General features: G+C 34.1%; 1 protein-coding gene across 1 annotated transcript in view; it reads left to right on the top strand.

Moving 5' to 3' along the window:
* Positions 1–17,111, top strand: part of LOC140449784 (ATP-binding cassette sub-family C member 4-like) — a 104,302-nt gene that overhangs the window by 23,042 nt on the left and 64,149 nt on the right. Inside the window, exons 4-6 of the mRNA XM_072543129.1 lie at positions 7,113–7,339; positions 11,858–12,014; positions 12,065–13,303. Of these exons, the coding sequence (XP_072399230.1) occupies positions 7,113–7,339; positions 11,858–12,014; positions 12,065–13,303 (1,623 nt within the window). The remainder of the gene's footprint in view (positions 1–7,112; positions 7,340–11,857; positions 12,015–12,064; positions 13,304–17,111) is intronic.

The following is a 17,111-nucleotide window of genomic DNA, read 5'->3' as shown; positions in this document are numbered from 1 at the left end:
AATTAGAGAAGCCAAAGAGAACTGGGTTCTGGACAACTGCAAGGAAATAGAAGAATATGATAGAAGGTACGATAGCTTTAACATGCATAAAAAGATCAAGGAAATAGCAGGTAAAAAAGTGAAAAAAGCATCCATAGTAAAGGACAAAAAACGTAAAATAATTACAGATTTAAATGAAAAACTGGCAAGATGGACAGAATACATTGAAAAACTGTTTGCAGACGAAAGACCAGAAATAGCAGTGGCAGAACCTACAGACGACACAACAGGGCCTGAAATCCTAAAAAGCGAGGTAGAATATGCTATAAGGAACACAAAAGGGGGTAAAGCTGCAGGACCAGATGAAATTGCTGTAGAATTGTTGAAACTAATAGACGACGACGCACTTGAAATAATGGTGAACCTCTTTAACACAATTTATAGAACAGGCATCATACCAAAGAAATGACTCTCCTCTACTTTTGTCACAATCCCGAAAACGAATAACGCCAGAGAGTGTTCAGACCACAGAACTATAGCATTGATGAGCCACACACTAAAAGTATTTTTAAAAATAATTCACAAAAGAATATTTAATAAATTAGAAGAGGACATAAACACCACACAGTTTGGATTTAGAGGTGGACTGGGAACACGGGAAGCTTTGTTTGGTCTGAGTGTGTTAATGCAAAGATGTTTGGATGTAAACCAAGACCTCTACGTAGGTTTCATAGATTTTGAGAAGGCATTCGATAAAGTCAGACACCAAAAGCTGTATAAAATCCTAAGAAGCAAAAACATCGACAGCCGCGACATTAACATCATATCCAGGTATCCAGGTTGTACTGGGGACAAACAGCAAAAATCAAAGTTGATAATGAGTTAACCGAAGAAATTGAGATTCGTCGAGGTGTGCGTCAGGGTTGTGTGCTTTCTTCACTATTATTCAATATATATAGCGAAACAATATGTCAGGAAGCGCTCCTAGAGCAAAACGTTGGTATGAACATTAACAGAGAGTTAATTAACAATATACGATACGCTGATGACACGCTAATAGTAACAGATAACCTAGCAAATTTACAGTTTTTGATGGAAAACATAAACACCCATACCAAAAAATATGGTCTAAAACTGAACATCAAAAAGACTAAATTCATGATTGTAACAGAGAAGCTATACACCAATGTAAATTTAACCATAAATAATCAGCCAGTTGAAAGAGTTAGGTCCTACAAATATTTAGGGGTTTGCTTCACTGATACTAATGAACAGAAAAGAGAAATCAAGAGGCGAATAGAGATAGCGAGACAATCATTTGTCAAAATGAAAAAGTTCCTATGCAGCCGGGACATAAATATAAACTTAAGAACGAGAATTTTAAGGTGCTATGTTTTCTCCGTTCTGCTGTACGACATGAAAGCCTGGATACTGAAAAAGATAAACATCAAAAACATTGAGGCATTCGAGATGTGGTGTTACAGGAGAATGTGGAAAATACCATGGACAGAAAGAGTAACAAATCAAGATGTTCTGCTGAAGATGGGGAAGGAATGCGAAGTCATAAAAACCATACAAACGAAAAAACTGGAATATCTGGGCCACATAATGAGAGGAGAAAAGTACTCTCTGCTTAGACTCATAATCCAAGGAAAAATCTCGGGAAAGAGAAATGTGGGACGTAGGAGGATTTCCTGGTTGCGAAATTTAAGGGAGTGGTATGGGTGCAGTTCAATACAGTTGTTCAGAGCTGCAGCCAACAAAGTGAAGATTGCTGTGATGGTAGCCAACCTCCGATAGGAGACGGTACTGCAAGAAGAAAAAATGGATTCAATATTTCGTACCAAAAATGTGCCGTAATATTTTTTTCAAGAAAACACCCTATTAAATATAATTCAACATATTAATTATACAATTGGTCGCTGCAAAAAAGGTATTAATTTTCTTAAAATGGTGTGTAAGAGATCGTGGGGTGCAGATCAAAACATTGCATTGAATTTTTATAGAGCCTATATAAGATATATTATAGATTACTGCTATTTGGTATATGGGTCAGCTATAGTATAACCAATTTACGTAAACTTAATAGAATCCAATTTAAAGCTCTAAGAATTGTGTTAGGATTGATGAAAAGCACTTCAAATGAAGCCACCCTAGTTCTAACATCTGAAAACCCACTCTCATTGCGCAGAGAATATCTGGCACGCAAATATTTCCTAAACCAACATTCTTGTGGCACTTATAATGCAAAAATAATTAATGAATTAAATACAGCTGATTTAACATCCACATACTTCATTAAAAAAAGCTCTCCACCACTTGCAAGAGCAATTATAACTTGCAACGAACTTAAGTTAATAAATTCCCCTTGTAATCTTATCTGGGACTCGTTGGATATACCACATCTAACAAGTGTTCTAGCTACAAATATTATTATTCCTAAATACTAAAACGAAATTTGTTACACTATCACAAAGAAATCTTAAGTGGCTATTCAGACCATATTGTGATCTATACAGACAGGTTAAAATCACCAACATGTACAACCAGGGTCCTGATTCTAATTGAGATTTCGACTCAAAACATGTCGAAATTAATATGGCGACGTCGAAATGCGACTTTGCGAACCTTGTGGATTTCAGCTGAACTAACCAAACGACGTCACTAGTTTTCGACTTATCGAAATTAATTTCAACTTCAAGAAAGTGGTTGAAATTTCATTTCGAGTCGAAATTAATCTCTGACATGACTGACTGGACTGGGAGAAGTGAACTTAGGTTCAGTTTAAGTAGGCGGTGTTTTGATCCTTGCAAGGAAAACTGAGGCAAAAAGTATCAATATGGCTGTGTTTTACGGACATTTGCTAGTTTTGGAGGAATTAGAGAGGTTAGATATCCGACGTTCATAACGGAGGATAAGAAGAATGTTACGGGATACTCAAAATTCTTTTTCACTAAGTGATGCTCAATTTAGGCAGCAATTCCGGCTTAATAAACAAGCTGCAAATGATTTAATAAGGGTATTAGAACCATATTTGGAAGAAGGTGTTTATGCCTCTAGGATACCCAAAATGTTTAGGGTTAGTATTACTAAGCTGCAGTAAATTTAAAAATATATTAGAATATAACCACTAAGTCAAATCTTAGTGGTTATAACTTAAGGATCTCCCACATCGCCTTTTTTTTTCTTGCCATCTTTTCTTTCAATTCAAAATATAATTGAGAATGGCCAATATTTATGATTTAACAACTCAAACAAGAAAAAAAAAACGTTCACGTAACGTAAACAAAACAAACATTCAACAAGCGTAGTGCAGCCAATAAACAACAGGGCCAACCCAAATTTTCAGCAGTGTCAAAATGATAAAGTAAATATCCCCAGTTTTAACTACAATCGAAATGAATGAGAATCGCTAGCGATTGCGACTGTCATGGCGTAGTCGCTTTTAAATTTCGACATCGAAATGAAATAGAATCAGGGCCCTGTGCTTACTTCGTACCAAAAATGAAGATTAAAAAATAATTTATTTTCTTCTTCTTCTTTCTACTTTATAAATATACTTAATGCCTGTTTTACTTCGGTTATTAGCCTCAATTGACGTTGTCTAACCATCTTTTCCTCGGTCGTCCCAATGATCTTCCATTTGGCGATTTGTCTCTTGCTATTCGTACTATTCTATTTTCTGTCATTCTTTCGATGTGTTGATTCCATTCCACTTTTCTTCTGTTGGTCCACGCGTTTATTTTCTCTATACCCTCACTCGCTCGTATTTCCTCACTTCTGACTCTGTCTCTTATAGTTGGGTTTGTTGTTTTTCGTAAGACTTTCATTTCTGTTGTTTCCAGTAGTCTTTGTGTTTTCGCCGTATCTGCTCTTGTTTCCGCTGTGTACGTCGTTATCGGTCTTATTGTTGATTTATATATCCTGCTTTTCGTTTCCATTGTGAGGTATTTGTTTCTCCAGATTGTGTTGTTGAGGCATCCTGCTGCTCTGTTTGCCATGTTCACTTGTTTTTGTACTTCTTCTTCTACTTTTCCGTAGCTTGACAGTTTTATTCTTGACAGTATTCAGTTTCCATCACTTGTTCTATTATTTTGTTATTTACGACTAGTTTACATCGTCTCGGTTCCGCTGATATAACTATCGTTTTAGTTTTCTTTGTTGAGATCTCCATGTTGTATATTAGCGCCGTATCTTCGAATTCTTTAATTAATCTTTGTAGTTCATCTTCATTTTCGGCTGTTATTATGGCGTCGTCGGCGTAGCATATTATTCTTATTTTCTTTTCTCGCATTCTATATCCTCTTCTTTTTTTAACTTTCTTTATGATTTCATCCATTATAAGATTAAATATTAATGGGCTCAGCGAATCTCCTTGTCTAATGCCAGTTTCATATTTGATAGGTTACGATAGTATTTCTTTACATCTTACCATAGCTATGTTGTCTTTATATATATTATCAATAGTTTTTACTAAATCCAGTGATATTCCCTTTTCATATAATAAATGTATCGCGTCCCGAATTTTCATTCTATCAAACGCTTTCTTCAAATCTATTAGACACATATATGCTGGTTTGTTGTATTCCAGCGACTTTTCTTTTATTTGTCTTATTACAAAAACTGCATCCGTGCATGATCTTCCTGTCCGAAATCCTTACTGTTCCTCTTGCAGAGATATTCGTTCGTTTATTTTTGTCGCTATTATTCTTGTTGTCAATTTGAGTATTGTATTTAATAGATCTATTGCTCGATAATTATTGGGGTCTTTCTTATCTCCTTTTTTAAAGAACATCACCATGATCGCTCTCCTCCATTCATTGGTATTCTGTTCGTGGTGATTATTTTGCAGTTGTGAAGTTGCAGTTGTTGTACAAGGTGATCACCTCCATATTTTAAGAGTTCATTTGGTATTTGATCTTCTCCTGGTGACTTTCTGTTTTTTAATTTGTTTATTCCTTCTTTCACATCGTTTTGGAAGATTATCATTTATTTTAAATAATCAATCCAGCATCTTTTCTGCTGAAGTATGTGCTATATACAAAGTCCTTGAATTTTGCTGTGAAAACCAGTGGAACAAAATTGTCATATGTAGTGATCAGAAGAATTCAACACATGTGATCTACTTGCCTATATCAAAAAACATATGAAATTTAAATGGGACAGACGATGGATACAGTTTGGTGAAAGTACAGTTACTAATTTATACAAATTACAAACAACAGTAGCTGTAAAACAATTTTACAAAGATGTTACACTAAGCAGAAACATAGTGTCAACTGTCTTAGATTAAAAGTGGAGCATGGATGTTTTCCGAAACATCTACACAAAAGGAGTTCTCCTAACAGATCGATGTGAGTGTGGAACTAGTATAGCTGATTCAACTGCCCACTATATCGTAATATAAGCACGTGGCTGCTAAAAGAATTGATAAAAGAGGGTTTAAGTACACTATTAAACGTAAATCTTCTATTAAGTGAAGACAATATAAAAATCTTTAAAATAATTATGATATTTCTTGTAAAAATTAAATTAAAGGTATGAGTGTAAAATTGATCGTATGCATGAACATTTCCTTTGTATGTTTACCATATATATGTTGCCCACCTACCTAACCGTGGTTTATGTCTTGTTTGTTAAAATAAAGCCGCTCTGATGAATCCCTGAGCGTGAAAAGTGTACTTGTATAATCCTGTATAAATGAATACTAATATTCATATGTAATTACGTGGCTTAAGGTTCCAAGCCAAAGCCAATAAGCAAAAAAATCTTACTTATTTACATTCTTACTTATTTATCTTCGATTGCCATACAAGTATTTAAGAGTTTTAGTCTTATTGCATATGGTTCGTCACCCTTTCCCGTCCATGACGGCTCTTTTCAATGTTAAAGATACATTGAGCTCCTGTAAGTCCCTTTTGACCTTGCCAATCAGTCTTTCTAATGGACAACCTGGTGAATGCATTCCTATTGGCGGCAATACAAATATATAGAAATAGAAATCGCTAGATCAGTCTTTAATAGAATGCGCAAACTCTTTTGCAATCGTGATATCAATATAAAGTTACGAATACGAATGCTGCGGTGTTATGTCTTTTCTACCCTGTTGTATGGAGTAGAGGCTTGGACACTAAAACAATTGACCACAAAAAACATCGAAGCTTTCGAGATGTGGTGCTATAGGCGCATTCTCAGAATATCATGGATGGACCGCGTCACTAACACGCAAGTACTCCAAACTTTAGACAAAAGATGCGAAATTCTAAATGAGATAAAAACTAGAAAGATGGAATACTTGGGGCACATTGTGAGAGGTGAAAAGTACGAACTTTTAAGAAATATCATGCAGGGCAAAATTAAGGGCAAAAGAAGTGTGGGAAGAAGAAAAATATCGTGGCTTCGTAATCTACGTGAATGGTTCGGGTGTAGTTCGATTGAACTTTTTAGGCGCGCTGCTAACAAAGTCGCAGTGGCCATGATGATTTCCAATCTCCGCTAGGAGTGGCACGAGAAGAAGAAGACAAACATATTTCTGGTAGCTTTCTCATTACGACTTTTCAGGACATGAACCATCCATGCAAGTGTCCAAGATCTGACAGTGCTTGTTTTTAGGGATTGTTTAAAGAGATTTCCAATTTATTCGTTTGACCGAATCTTTCAATTACCTTTAGAATCTTGCTTGTGTTCTACAATCTGTCCTAATATTTTGATTTCAGAGATAAGGAGGCGTTATTATTCTTTTAGTGATAGGCCTCGTAACAGTATCATAATACTGGTCTTAAAATATCTGTATTACAGATTATTAGATTTTGTCCATTATCCAAATCCATCGATATCGAATTAGTATCAGAGCTATGTAATGGAAATGCATGAAATATTCTAGATAATAACAATGACTCACTTTTTCTGGTAAATAACCGACAATTACCTACTGTTATGTTTTTTTTATGTATTGTGTATTTAACTTCAAACGTCATACCTTTTATTTTTATTGTCGATATTTTCAAACTAAAATTCCAAGATTTTATAGATTTTATTTTTGTATATTGATCTTTGTAGCTCAATATTATAACAATGTCTAAATTATATTCAACATTATACATAAATAATTGGTCATTTTCACCTATTTGTAGGAAAGCAGTTAAATTGGGACCAAACGCTTGGAATCATGTAACTGTTGGAAAAATCGTAACTTTGATAACGAAAGACGTGTTTGCATTCGAAATGGCATTGATATTTGTAAACGATATGTGGATCGGTGTCATCCAAACCATAATCATCACAGGCGTTATATTTAATAGAATACAATGGTCTGTTTTCGGAGGAATTGGGTTTTACATGTTGACTATTCCATTGCAATGTAAGTATAAAAAATAATAAAAAAAGAGCTCTTTTAAAAGTTTAAAAACTTCTACCATAGAATAACCGAACACACATAGAAGCGACATAACGGTCCAAAAGCGTGTACCATTTTTGTATACGCATGCCCAATTCTGGTTGTTTTCGATAGTCCGTAGGCGTCTATGGTAAATACTCGACACAACAAGTGCATTTGACCATTTATATAATTTATTTATAGTTAAAAGGTTATAGTTATAGTTTATAGTTATAGTTAAATATATAAGTTTATAGTTATAGTTTATAGTTAAAAGTTTAATTTATATTTAAAATGTCTGGATATATTTGTGCGATTCGCGGATGTTCATCTGTGACAGGAAAAGGAATAAGTTTATTTAGATTTCCTAAGAATAATAACAGGTAATTACTATTGCTTTGTAATTATTATTAGTTATTACATAATAGTATTGGTTTGACTTTCGAACAGTAAGCCGACGCCGACGTGTCTGTCCGAGCTATAAAAAATAAACTTTGGTCTGCCAAGGGATAGTTCAAAATGAAAACATTAAATTTGGTGTCAGTGCTATTTCTTTTATTGAAAAACGCAAGTCTCCGAAGGCTCAGGTCAAAAAATCAACATATGGTGGCCTGGTGTCAGCGCGCTCGAAGACAACAATACGAATATAGTATTTTTAGGAAATAAAAATATATAGAGGGTTTTATACACGAGAATATTTGATTTAAGAGCGTAGGCCCAAAATTTTGGGCAAATGTTTTTTAAATGTATTCATTTTTTTCGAATCCTGAAAAAACTAATAAGTATTTTTGAAAAACTTAAACGCAGAATGATAGACCACATTATTACTGAGGGCCAAAAGTCTCCGAAAACTTCTATAATGTTTATTTTAATAAGTTACAGGGGTGAAAAAAAAAAGAGAAAATTTAGTGTGATTTTTAATTTCAAATATCTCATTCAAAAAAACTTTTTGTTTATTCTAAGGGACTTTCGGCCCTCGGTAATAATGTAATCTTTCATTCTGTGTTTAAATTTTTTAAAAATATTTGTTAGTTTTCTCAGGACTCCAAAAAAATGTAGCGTAGGCGCAAAATTTCGGGCATTGGCCCGAAATTTTGCTCCTACGCTCTTAAACGAAACAAAGAAATTACTAAAATGCTCAAACTAAAAATTGTTGGAAACATAATTAGACCGATAATTGGGAAAATCTTAAAATTACAACAGAACAAGACTTCAAAATTGCAAAAACATGGTTGCAAATAAACAAACTTACATTAAATTATGAAAAAACTAAATAGGTACTCATCTACTTTTTGCTATATACAAAAGTTTTCTGCCAATTTTTAATTCGTTAAATATAAATAAAAAAGATCAAATATATGGATTGAAGTACATAAAATATTTAGGAGTTTTAAATGGGAATTACAAATAAAAAATATTAAAACTTTATTTGTTGCATATCTCAATATTTAGTGACATTTTTGTGACTTAGTCAGGAGAAAACTGTAAATTTATTAAGATTAGATATTGACAAAAGTTAAATATTTCATTACTTACAATATACTTAGAATATACTAATACTCTTATAGTTGTAAGTAATAAAGTATTATTTAGAAATACAGAAAAAGTTCTTTGTTTAAAATTTGTTCTGTTAAAAATTTGTAGTGCCAAAGTGTGGATAGAAGCTTGCAGACGAGATGATTTGTTATTCAAAATGGATTCACTTTATAATAATTATAGGATTTGTGAACTGCATTTTGAAGATATTTTTATTGTAAAAGGAAATAGAAGAAAAACACTGGCGCATGACGCAGTACCTTCAATGATCTTTGTTATTTATATTTAACGAATTAAAAATTGGCAGACAACTTTTGTATATAGCAAAAAGTAGATGAGTACCTATTTAGTTTTTTCATAATTTAATGTAACTTTGTTTATTTGCAACCATGTTTTTGCAATTTTGAAGTCTTGTTCTGTTGTAATTTTAAGATTTTTAGTAATTTCTTTGTTTCGTTTAAGAGCGTAGGCGCAAAATTTCGGGCCAATGCTTTTTAAATACAATCATTTTTTTCGAATCCTGAGAAAACTAACAAATATTTTTGAAAAATTTAAACACAAAATGAAAGATTACATTATTACCGAGGGCAGAAAGTCCCTTAGAATAAACAAAAAGTTTTTTTGAATGAGATATTTGAAATTAAAAATCACACTAAATTTTCTCTTTTTTTTTCACCCCTGTAACTTATTGAAATAAACATTATAGAAGTTGTCAGGGACTTTCGACCCTCAGTAATAATGTAGTCTTTCATTCTGCGTTTAAATTTTTCAAAAATACTTATTAGTTTTTTCAGGACTCGAAAAAAATGAATGCATTTAAAAAACATTGGCCCGAAATTTTGCGCCTACGCTCTTAAGAATTTATATTATGTGATATGCCCACTGACTATTAATTTTCTGGTTGTTGGCTGTCATTGGCGGCTTGGCCACGTAACTTCAAAGGACTGTCGCTTCTCTGTGTTCGGTTGTTCTCTGCTTCTACTAGATCTTTATCATTTGCTTTATATAATGTCAGAAAGATATAATTTGATTTTTCTTTATAATTATGCATTCACCGGCACGAAAAACGAAGCACTTGCATTTTTACAATACAAACCCTAATTGTAATTCTCTTTTAATTAATTTTAATTAAACTTTTAATATTATAATAACGTAAACACAAACAAAACAAACTGTTTTAAGTAATTTCTAATAAAACTTAAGTGCTTATTCAACAAAAAATAAATAAAACATCAGAAATAAAGAATACACTATTCTTTTAAAAATGTAAAGGTATTCTATTGTTATTCTTTTGTTCTTGTTGATATAAACTGTCAATGGCACTCAATAGATTTACATTTTTATTGCAGTGCCGATGTTTCGATAATGTAGACAATCGACAAGAAAGGCAACAGTCTGATAAGTTGGCTCCTATTAGAGCAACTTTTGAAAAAATTGTCGCAAATTGTCAACAAGCTTACTCACCAGGACAGTCTTTGACTATTAACGAGAAGTATACTAATGACTATTTATGTTTTTAATGTGGAAATTTATGCAGGAACCCAGCCAGATGGGCCGTACCAAATAAGCAATAAACCTATTGATATTGCCCAATGACTAATAGCACTAATCTCTGGTAAAAATCGAAATATGACTTTCGATAATTGGTATACCTCTTACGAACTACGAACTTGTGAAAATTTTGCGTGAACGACATAAATTAACTTGAGTAGGAACTCTGAGAAAAAATAAGCGAGAGATTCCCCCGGAATTTATACAGATTAAGAACAGACAACCACAGTCCTCGGTATTTGGATTTTAGGAACATATAACTATGGTATCTTTTGTACCAAAAATAGGGAAAAACGTAATTTTATTATCATCACTTCATCACGATGATGAAATAGATAAATCTATCGGCGAGAAACTTTTACCAGAAATAATAAGTTTCTATAACTTTACAAAAGGAGGCGTTGATACGGTCTATAAGTTGACAGGAAGTTACAGTTTAGCTCGTAATTGTAGATGGTGGCCACTAAGAATATTTTTTTTACTAATGGGCACAGCTGAAATCAACAGCCAGGTAATTTACAGAACAAACACTGATGACTATTCAAAGAAACGTCGTTTAATCCTGGGAGATCTGGGATTAGCATTAGTTACGCCAATTATGGAACGACGAAAAAGTAATCCGTGACTTACAAAACATTTACGATCCAAAATAGTTCAAGTTTTGGGAGAAAGTGACCAAAGTATTTCAGAAAATTTGACTGGAAAACTAAACAAACGTCCGATCAATGCCAAAATTTTTATTGTTTAGATCACCTTCATCGCATTTGCGACGAATGTATCCAGTTTCGGGACTCCTAACTTTTTTCAAGCATGGATATCCAATGTCCTGCTTTTTTATGTTTTTATTTGAACCTTTTGAAAAACTTTTTTGGAAAATCTCTTATTTTGAATCATTATCGTTTGTTTGTGAATTTTTTATGTATCTAGTGTTGTTTGTTTGTAGGAATTTTATTATTTTGTAAATTTTACCTAATACGCTGTCAAATTTAATCCAGTGGTAAAAACTGCTGTTTATTTATGAAAAGTTTGATAGTCAAAAAAGCTATTTAAAAAAATAAATTCGTGTTCGAAATGTTTGTTGACTTTTTCCAATCAATTTTAAATGGGGTCAATAATACCCCACTTGGGTTATTATACACACATTTTTCACCTGGGTGACGCCGGCTTAATATGTTTTCTCCTTGAATTCTAACACACAAGCAAACGTTTTGCATTGTTAGTTTTGTCAATTTCCAAAGTATACCATTGCATTATACAGTGCTGTTCTTTTAAGACTGTCATAGGCTGCTTTAAAGTCTATGAAGTGATGGTGTGTATCTATGTGCGTGTATTTGGTGTAGCCCATCAATAGTACAAAAACAACTTTCTTTCGACCGATAAGTGATATTAATAAATTCATATTTTTTGTATTTTTAGTGTTTGTAGGAAAAGTAGTAAGCTCAAAAAGAGTCAATTCTGCTAAAAGGACTGACGAAAGACTGCAACTGACAACAGAAACTATAAGAAATATAAAAACTATTAAAATGTACACTTGGGAAGACTTTTTTACGACAAAACTGAACGAATTAAGAAGGTAAGACACTTTAAATTGTTATCTTTATGAAGTAATCACTACATTTTTAGGTTAGAACTGCAGAACTTATCTCCGGTTTTCTATTTAAAATCTTTGGTGCTGATTGTTGGATCCACGGCAACGAGTCTCTCCTTTTTCTTTATGATCATGACGTATATATGGTCTGGCCATTTTACAGATGCAGAGACAGTGTACTTTATTCAAACCTGCTACCAAAGTCTAAAATCGTTTATAACAGTGTCTATCCCAATTGGTATAGCTCAATGTTCAGATTTAAGAGCATCCCTTAAAAGATTGTCACACTTTTTAAAACTAGAGGAAGTTGTTGACAGACGATCACACACTAGTTCACCAAGAGTGTACATGAAGCATGTGAGTGTGAAAATAGGCGAGAAAAATATTCTTAATGATATCTCATTTTCGGCCGAGAAAGGAGTCAATCTTATCACTGGAAACACTGGTAGTGGTAAAAGTTCAATTATTAAAGTTCTGCTGGGTGAATATCAACTAAGTAGTGGGCATATGACAATTGATGGGACCATTTCCTACGCGTCAGAAGAACCCTGGCTTTTCCCGTCCACTTTACGACAGAACATACTCTTTGGGGAACCGTATGACGAAAAACGGTACAATGAGGTGCTGAAATTGTGTGCTCTTAATATAGACCTAAATAAACTACCAAATGGCGATAAAACCATAGTGGGAGATAGAGGTATTAACTTTAGTAAAGGCCAACAATCCAGAATTAATCTGGCAAGAGCCATTTATCGTGTTAGCGATATATATTTAATAGACGAGTGTCTGGCTGGTTTGGACTCAAAAGTAAATTATTATATATTTAGGAACTGTATTATGGACTTTTTAAAAGATAAAGTAGTTATTATGGTATCCAACAACATCAACCACATCAAATTGTTGTACGGAAATAATACGCTAGTTGTTGAAGATGGTCGAACGCTGTCTTTGGAAAAGCAAAAAGAAACATTGGACAAAAGAATTACTTATTTTATCGACGATGTTGAAATGAACTACTTTGATGACGATATTGATGTTACAGAGGAGGATATACTTAATGACGACGCGAATGAACGGACTCAGCTGATTGGGGGAGATAAAAATAAGGAAAACAATTTGTATCATGAGGAAAAAAAATCTGGCACTGTAAGCTTTAAGGTTTATTTGAGATATTACAAATACGCCGGTGGTATTATTATGTTAATTATTTTAGCAATTATTTTTATGGCAGCTCAAGCAGCTTTGACGTACTCAGAAAAACTTGTTAGCAAATGGTAAGTACTTTTTTAATATTTACTATTAAAATAGTCTTTAATATAAATGTGACTTTTGTCTGTTATCCTCTTTAAAAGTAAAATAAAAATATAGACAAGAAATTTACAGCACAATTTCTGAACTAATTTGAAATATTTTTTTATGAGAAAATTATTATAGAGCGAAAACATTTATGAATATTTTTTCAAACTTAGTAAACAATATGATTTTTAAGAAAGTAATACTCGATGGCCTGTTCGTGACTAGCTAACCCAGAAGAATTTAATTTTTATCGTGCTATTAGTGACTGGCAACACTGCCTCAATTTCGCACCAATTGTTAAGTTAAATTCTAGATGTATAGATACGTTTTTATCTGGATTTATTAGATTCTTCTTTTTTTTTCTTCTTCCTTTTATGTAAACATGTCTCTGTCTGTTTTTCAATGTGTCTCCAGTACCTTATCGTTCCATCATTTCTTGGTCTTCCTTGGTCTACCCCAGTCCAGAAAAAAAAAAGCTAAACAAATCTTATACAGATATACAAAGGTGCTAAACGGTATTTAATGGGTAGTTGAAATGGACAGGTTGGGGATAATTACAGAAGTATAGTTTGGATTCTAATTAGAATACTCCAGCGGACTATAAGTACCCAGACTAATGAAGTAGATAGCAGCCAGATTTAATGACAAACAATAGACAGGCGCAGCCTTCCTAGACGTAAGAAAATCCTTTAATAGATTCTGGCATAAAGAGCTTATTTACAGAATGAGAGGCTATGGATACAACGTGGGGATGACCAGATTGATTTCTGCATACTTAAGCAACCGAAGCTTCAAAGTTCGATTAGGACAAGTACTGTCCAAACTCTACTGTATAGAATACACACCGCCAATGTTCCAAGATCACCTGTAACTCTACTTAACCTTTATGCCGACGACACAGTGATAGCGACCAAACATAGAAATGTATATATAACAGTAAACTACCTGCAATCAGCGTTAGACAACATCGAAGAATGGAGTATACAATGAAAAATCGCCATAAACTTAGAAAAAATGCAAGCAGTGCTCTTCAAAAAGAGACATCAACAGTCAGACGAATAATTGAAAGTGCAAAATAATCCCATCGAATGGAAAATCCACAAAAAAATTGTAGATATCATACTAATATCAGTAATTTCTTTCGTCCAATCAGATTCTTTGGTTTTATTTTGACCCTTCAGTAAATTTTCTCCTTTGATGGCAAGTGGAAGATCGTCTTCTTCGTCGTTGTCAGAGTCAATATTCATGTAATGAACCTCTATTTCTCTGGGAATATTATTCGAAAAGCTTTAGATCTAAAAATCATCCTCATATAATATGTCCTCATTGTCAGTTTATTAGACAACCTCAGGTGGAATAAGTACCACCGATACATCTTTATAAGTGAAACTCGCTAGGAAATCTGAAGCTAAAGTGAGTGTTTCATTACTTTTTTCATAAAACCCAATGGGACTTATAGGCAGCAATTCTTGAAAATCCAGTCTAGTATAAATATTAAACCTAAAAATACAAAACCAAATAAACATATTTGATCTCATATAAACTCACTGTACTCAAATGAAAACAGGTCTATTTTGTAACATAATAACAACAATAATAAAAAACTCTTTTACTGTAATACTGTAATCAAAATCACAAAATAGCAAACACTTCAACGATCCAACAGAAATAGGCTTCTAATTACTACGGCAAAGAAGGATAGGAAGAGGAGCGCCACCTATGGTATAATTTGTGAAAATCTAGTAGAATACTTACTAAAATAACCGGACATATACATGGAGTACCACTCTTTTGCAAGATGTGTCATTACTACGCTATTTTTGCTGTTGTACTCGGACGAGTACTGTGGTATCAAATGGGTTAAAATTGTTTAAAAAAAACTAAGCAAAATCAGCTATACGTCATCACTGATCAGCTATCCCTCATATTAACTACAAAAAACCATTGGTACTACTATTTGTCGACTACGAGAAAGCATTCGATACCGTAAGAAATAAGAAAATGTTAAGGCATTGATAGAATGCCAAATAGACCATCGCTACACCAACATAATCAAATATATCAGCCAAGATGCCACAGCTAGCGTAAGACTATCTAAACAAGAAACAAACACATCCTGTATACAGCGAGCAATACGGCAAGAAGACACCATATCTCCAAAGCTACTCACGACGCTTTAAGGACATACTTGTAAGAAGGCACATCTGAACGGGTATGGTATTAACATAAATGGAGAGAAGCTCAGTCATTTGAGATTTACAGATGACATCGTCCTTATAGCCGATCGTATGGATGATGCAATATTAATGACGCAGATAGTGACTAGTCTGGTGCTAAATCGAAATATTGCTGTTAATGGAGGGGATATTGTGCAGACTACATCGTATAAGTACTTACGACATAATATTCGGTTGAACAGAGATAATCAGAAATGTGAGCTCTGTAACTGATTAGCCTGGATAGCGTTTGGTAAATTAAACTATGTATTTAAATCGAATCTACCCATATGCCTCAAAAGGAAAATCTTTGACCAATGTGTGTTACGTGTGCTCACTTATGAAGCGGAAACATTAACACTCACAAAAAAGGTAGTAAATAAGATTGGCGGGACTCAGAGGGCTATGGAGCGGCAGATGTTGGGTGTCTCTCTGAGAGACCAAATCCCAAACGAAGAAATACATCGTAGAACAAAAACAACAGACGTCATCGAAAAAATCGCGTCTCTAAAATGGAATTGGGCAAGACATATTGCCAGATTGTCAGACAAACGATGGACAAAATGTATTGTCGAGTGGAGATCAAGACAAGAAACAATACGGAGCAGAGGACGCTTACCAATTAGATGGACTGACAACCTGAAGCGTGTTAGCAATAACTGGATGTAAGTCGCACAAAACATAGACCAAAGGAAAGAGCTGATGGAGACCTATGTCCAGTAGTAAACGCATACAGGTTGATGATAATTAAGATGATCCTTTATATATCCTTTATCATCATCATCTTGGTGCTACAGCCCTTAGAGGGCCTCGACCTTCTCAAGCTTTCTACGCCATTCTATTCTGTCCCTTGCTTGCATTTTCCAGTTGCCGACTCGGATTTTCTCGGCATCTTGTGTTATCCCGTCCATTCACCTCAGCTTTGGTCTACCCCGTCTTCTCATTCCCACGGGTTGCGCTGTTAGAATCGTTTTCATCATGTTCGATTCAGGGGCCCGGGCTACATGTCCTGCCCACTGTAGGCGGTTTCGCTTAATTATAGTGGTAATATCTTTACCACCAAACGTATGCTTGTAGATATTCTACAGTTCAAAGTTATATCTACGCCTCCATATTCCGTTCTCACAGACCGCTCCGAATATCTTGCGTAGCACCTTTCTTTCAAAAATCGATAGAGCGGATTCATCTGTTTTAGTTAGCGTCCATGCCTCTGATCCATATGTGAGAACGGGGACTATCAGTGTTCTATACAGCCTTATACGAGTTTTTTGAGACAGACGTTTGTTAGCTAAGTACTTTGATAGACCTGTTTGCAATTATTATTCGACTTTTTATTTCCTCAGATTTGATGATGATTAAATTTGATGATTCCCCATTGATGATTAAATTTGCGTCACCATTTTCAGCTCTTGTGTTTGTGTTAGTCGCCATGAGTTTGGTTTTATTTTGATTTACATGTAACCCCATTCGTTCTGCTGCTGCTACTAGCTCGGTTAGGATTTCCGCAGTTCTCGCCCTGGTTCTTGTTATAATGTCCACGTCGTCTGCATATGCTAGAATTTGGACTGAT

Source organism: Diabrotica undecimpunctata, chromosome 9 (genome assembly GCF_040954645.1).
Source record: "Diabrotica undecimpunctata isolate CICGRU chromosome 9, icDiaUnde3, whole genome shotgun sequence".
In the NCBI taxonomy this organism is placed as follows: Eukaryota; Metazoa; Arthropoda; class Insecta; order Coleoptera; family Chrysomelidae; genus Diabrotica; species Diabrotica undecimpunctata.
The sequence above is the reverse complement of the archived record's forward strand: the minus strand, read 5'-3'. Positions and strand labels throughout refer to the sequence as shown.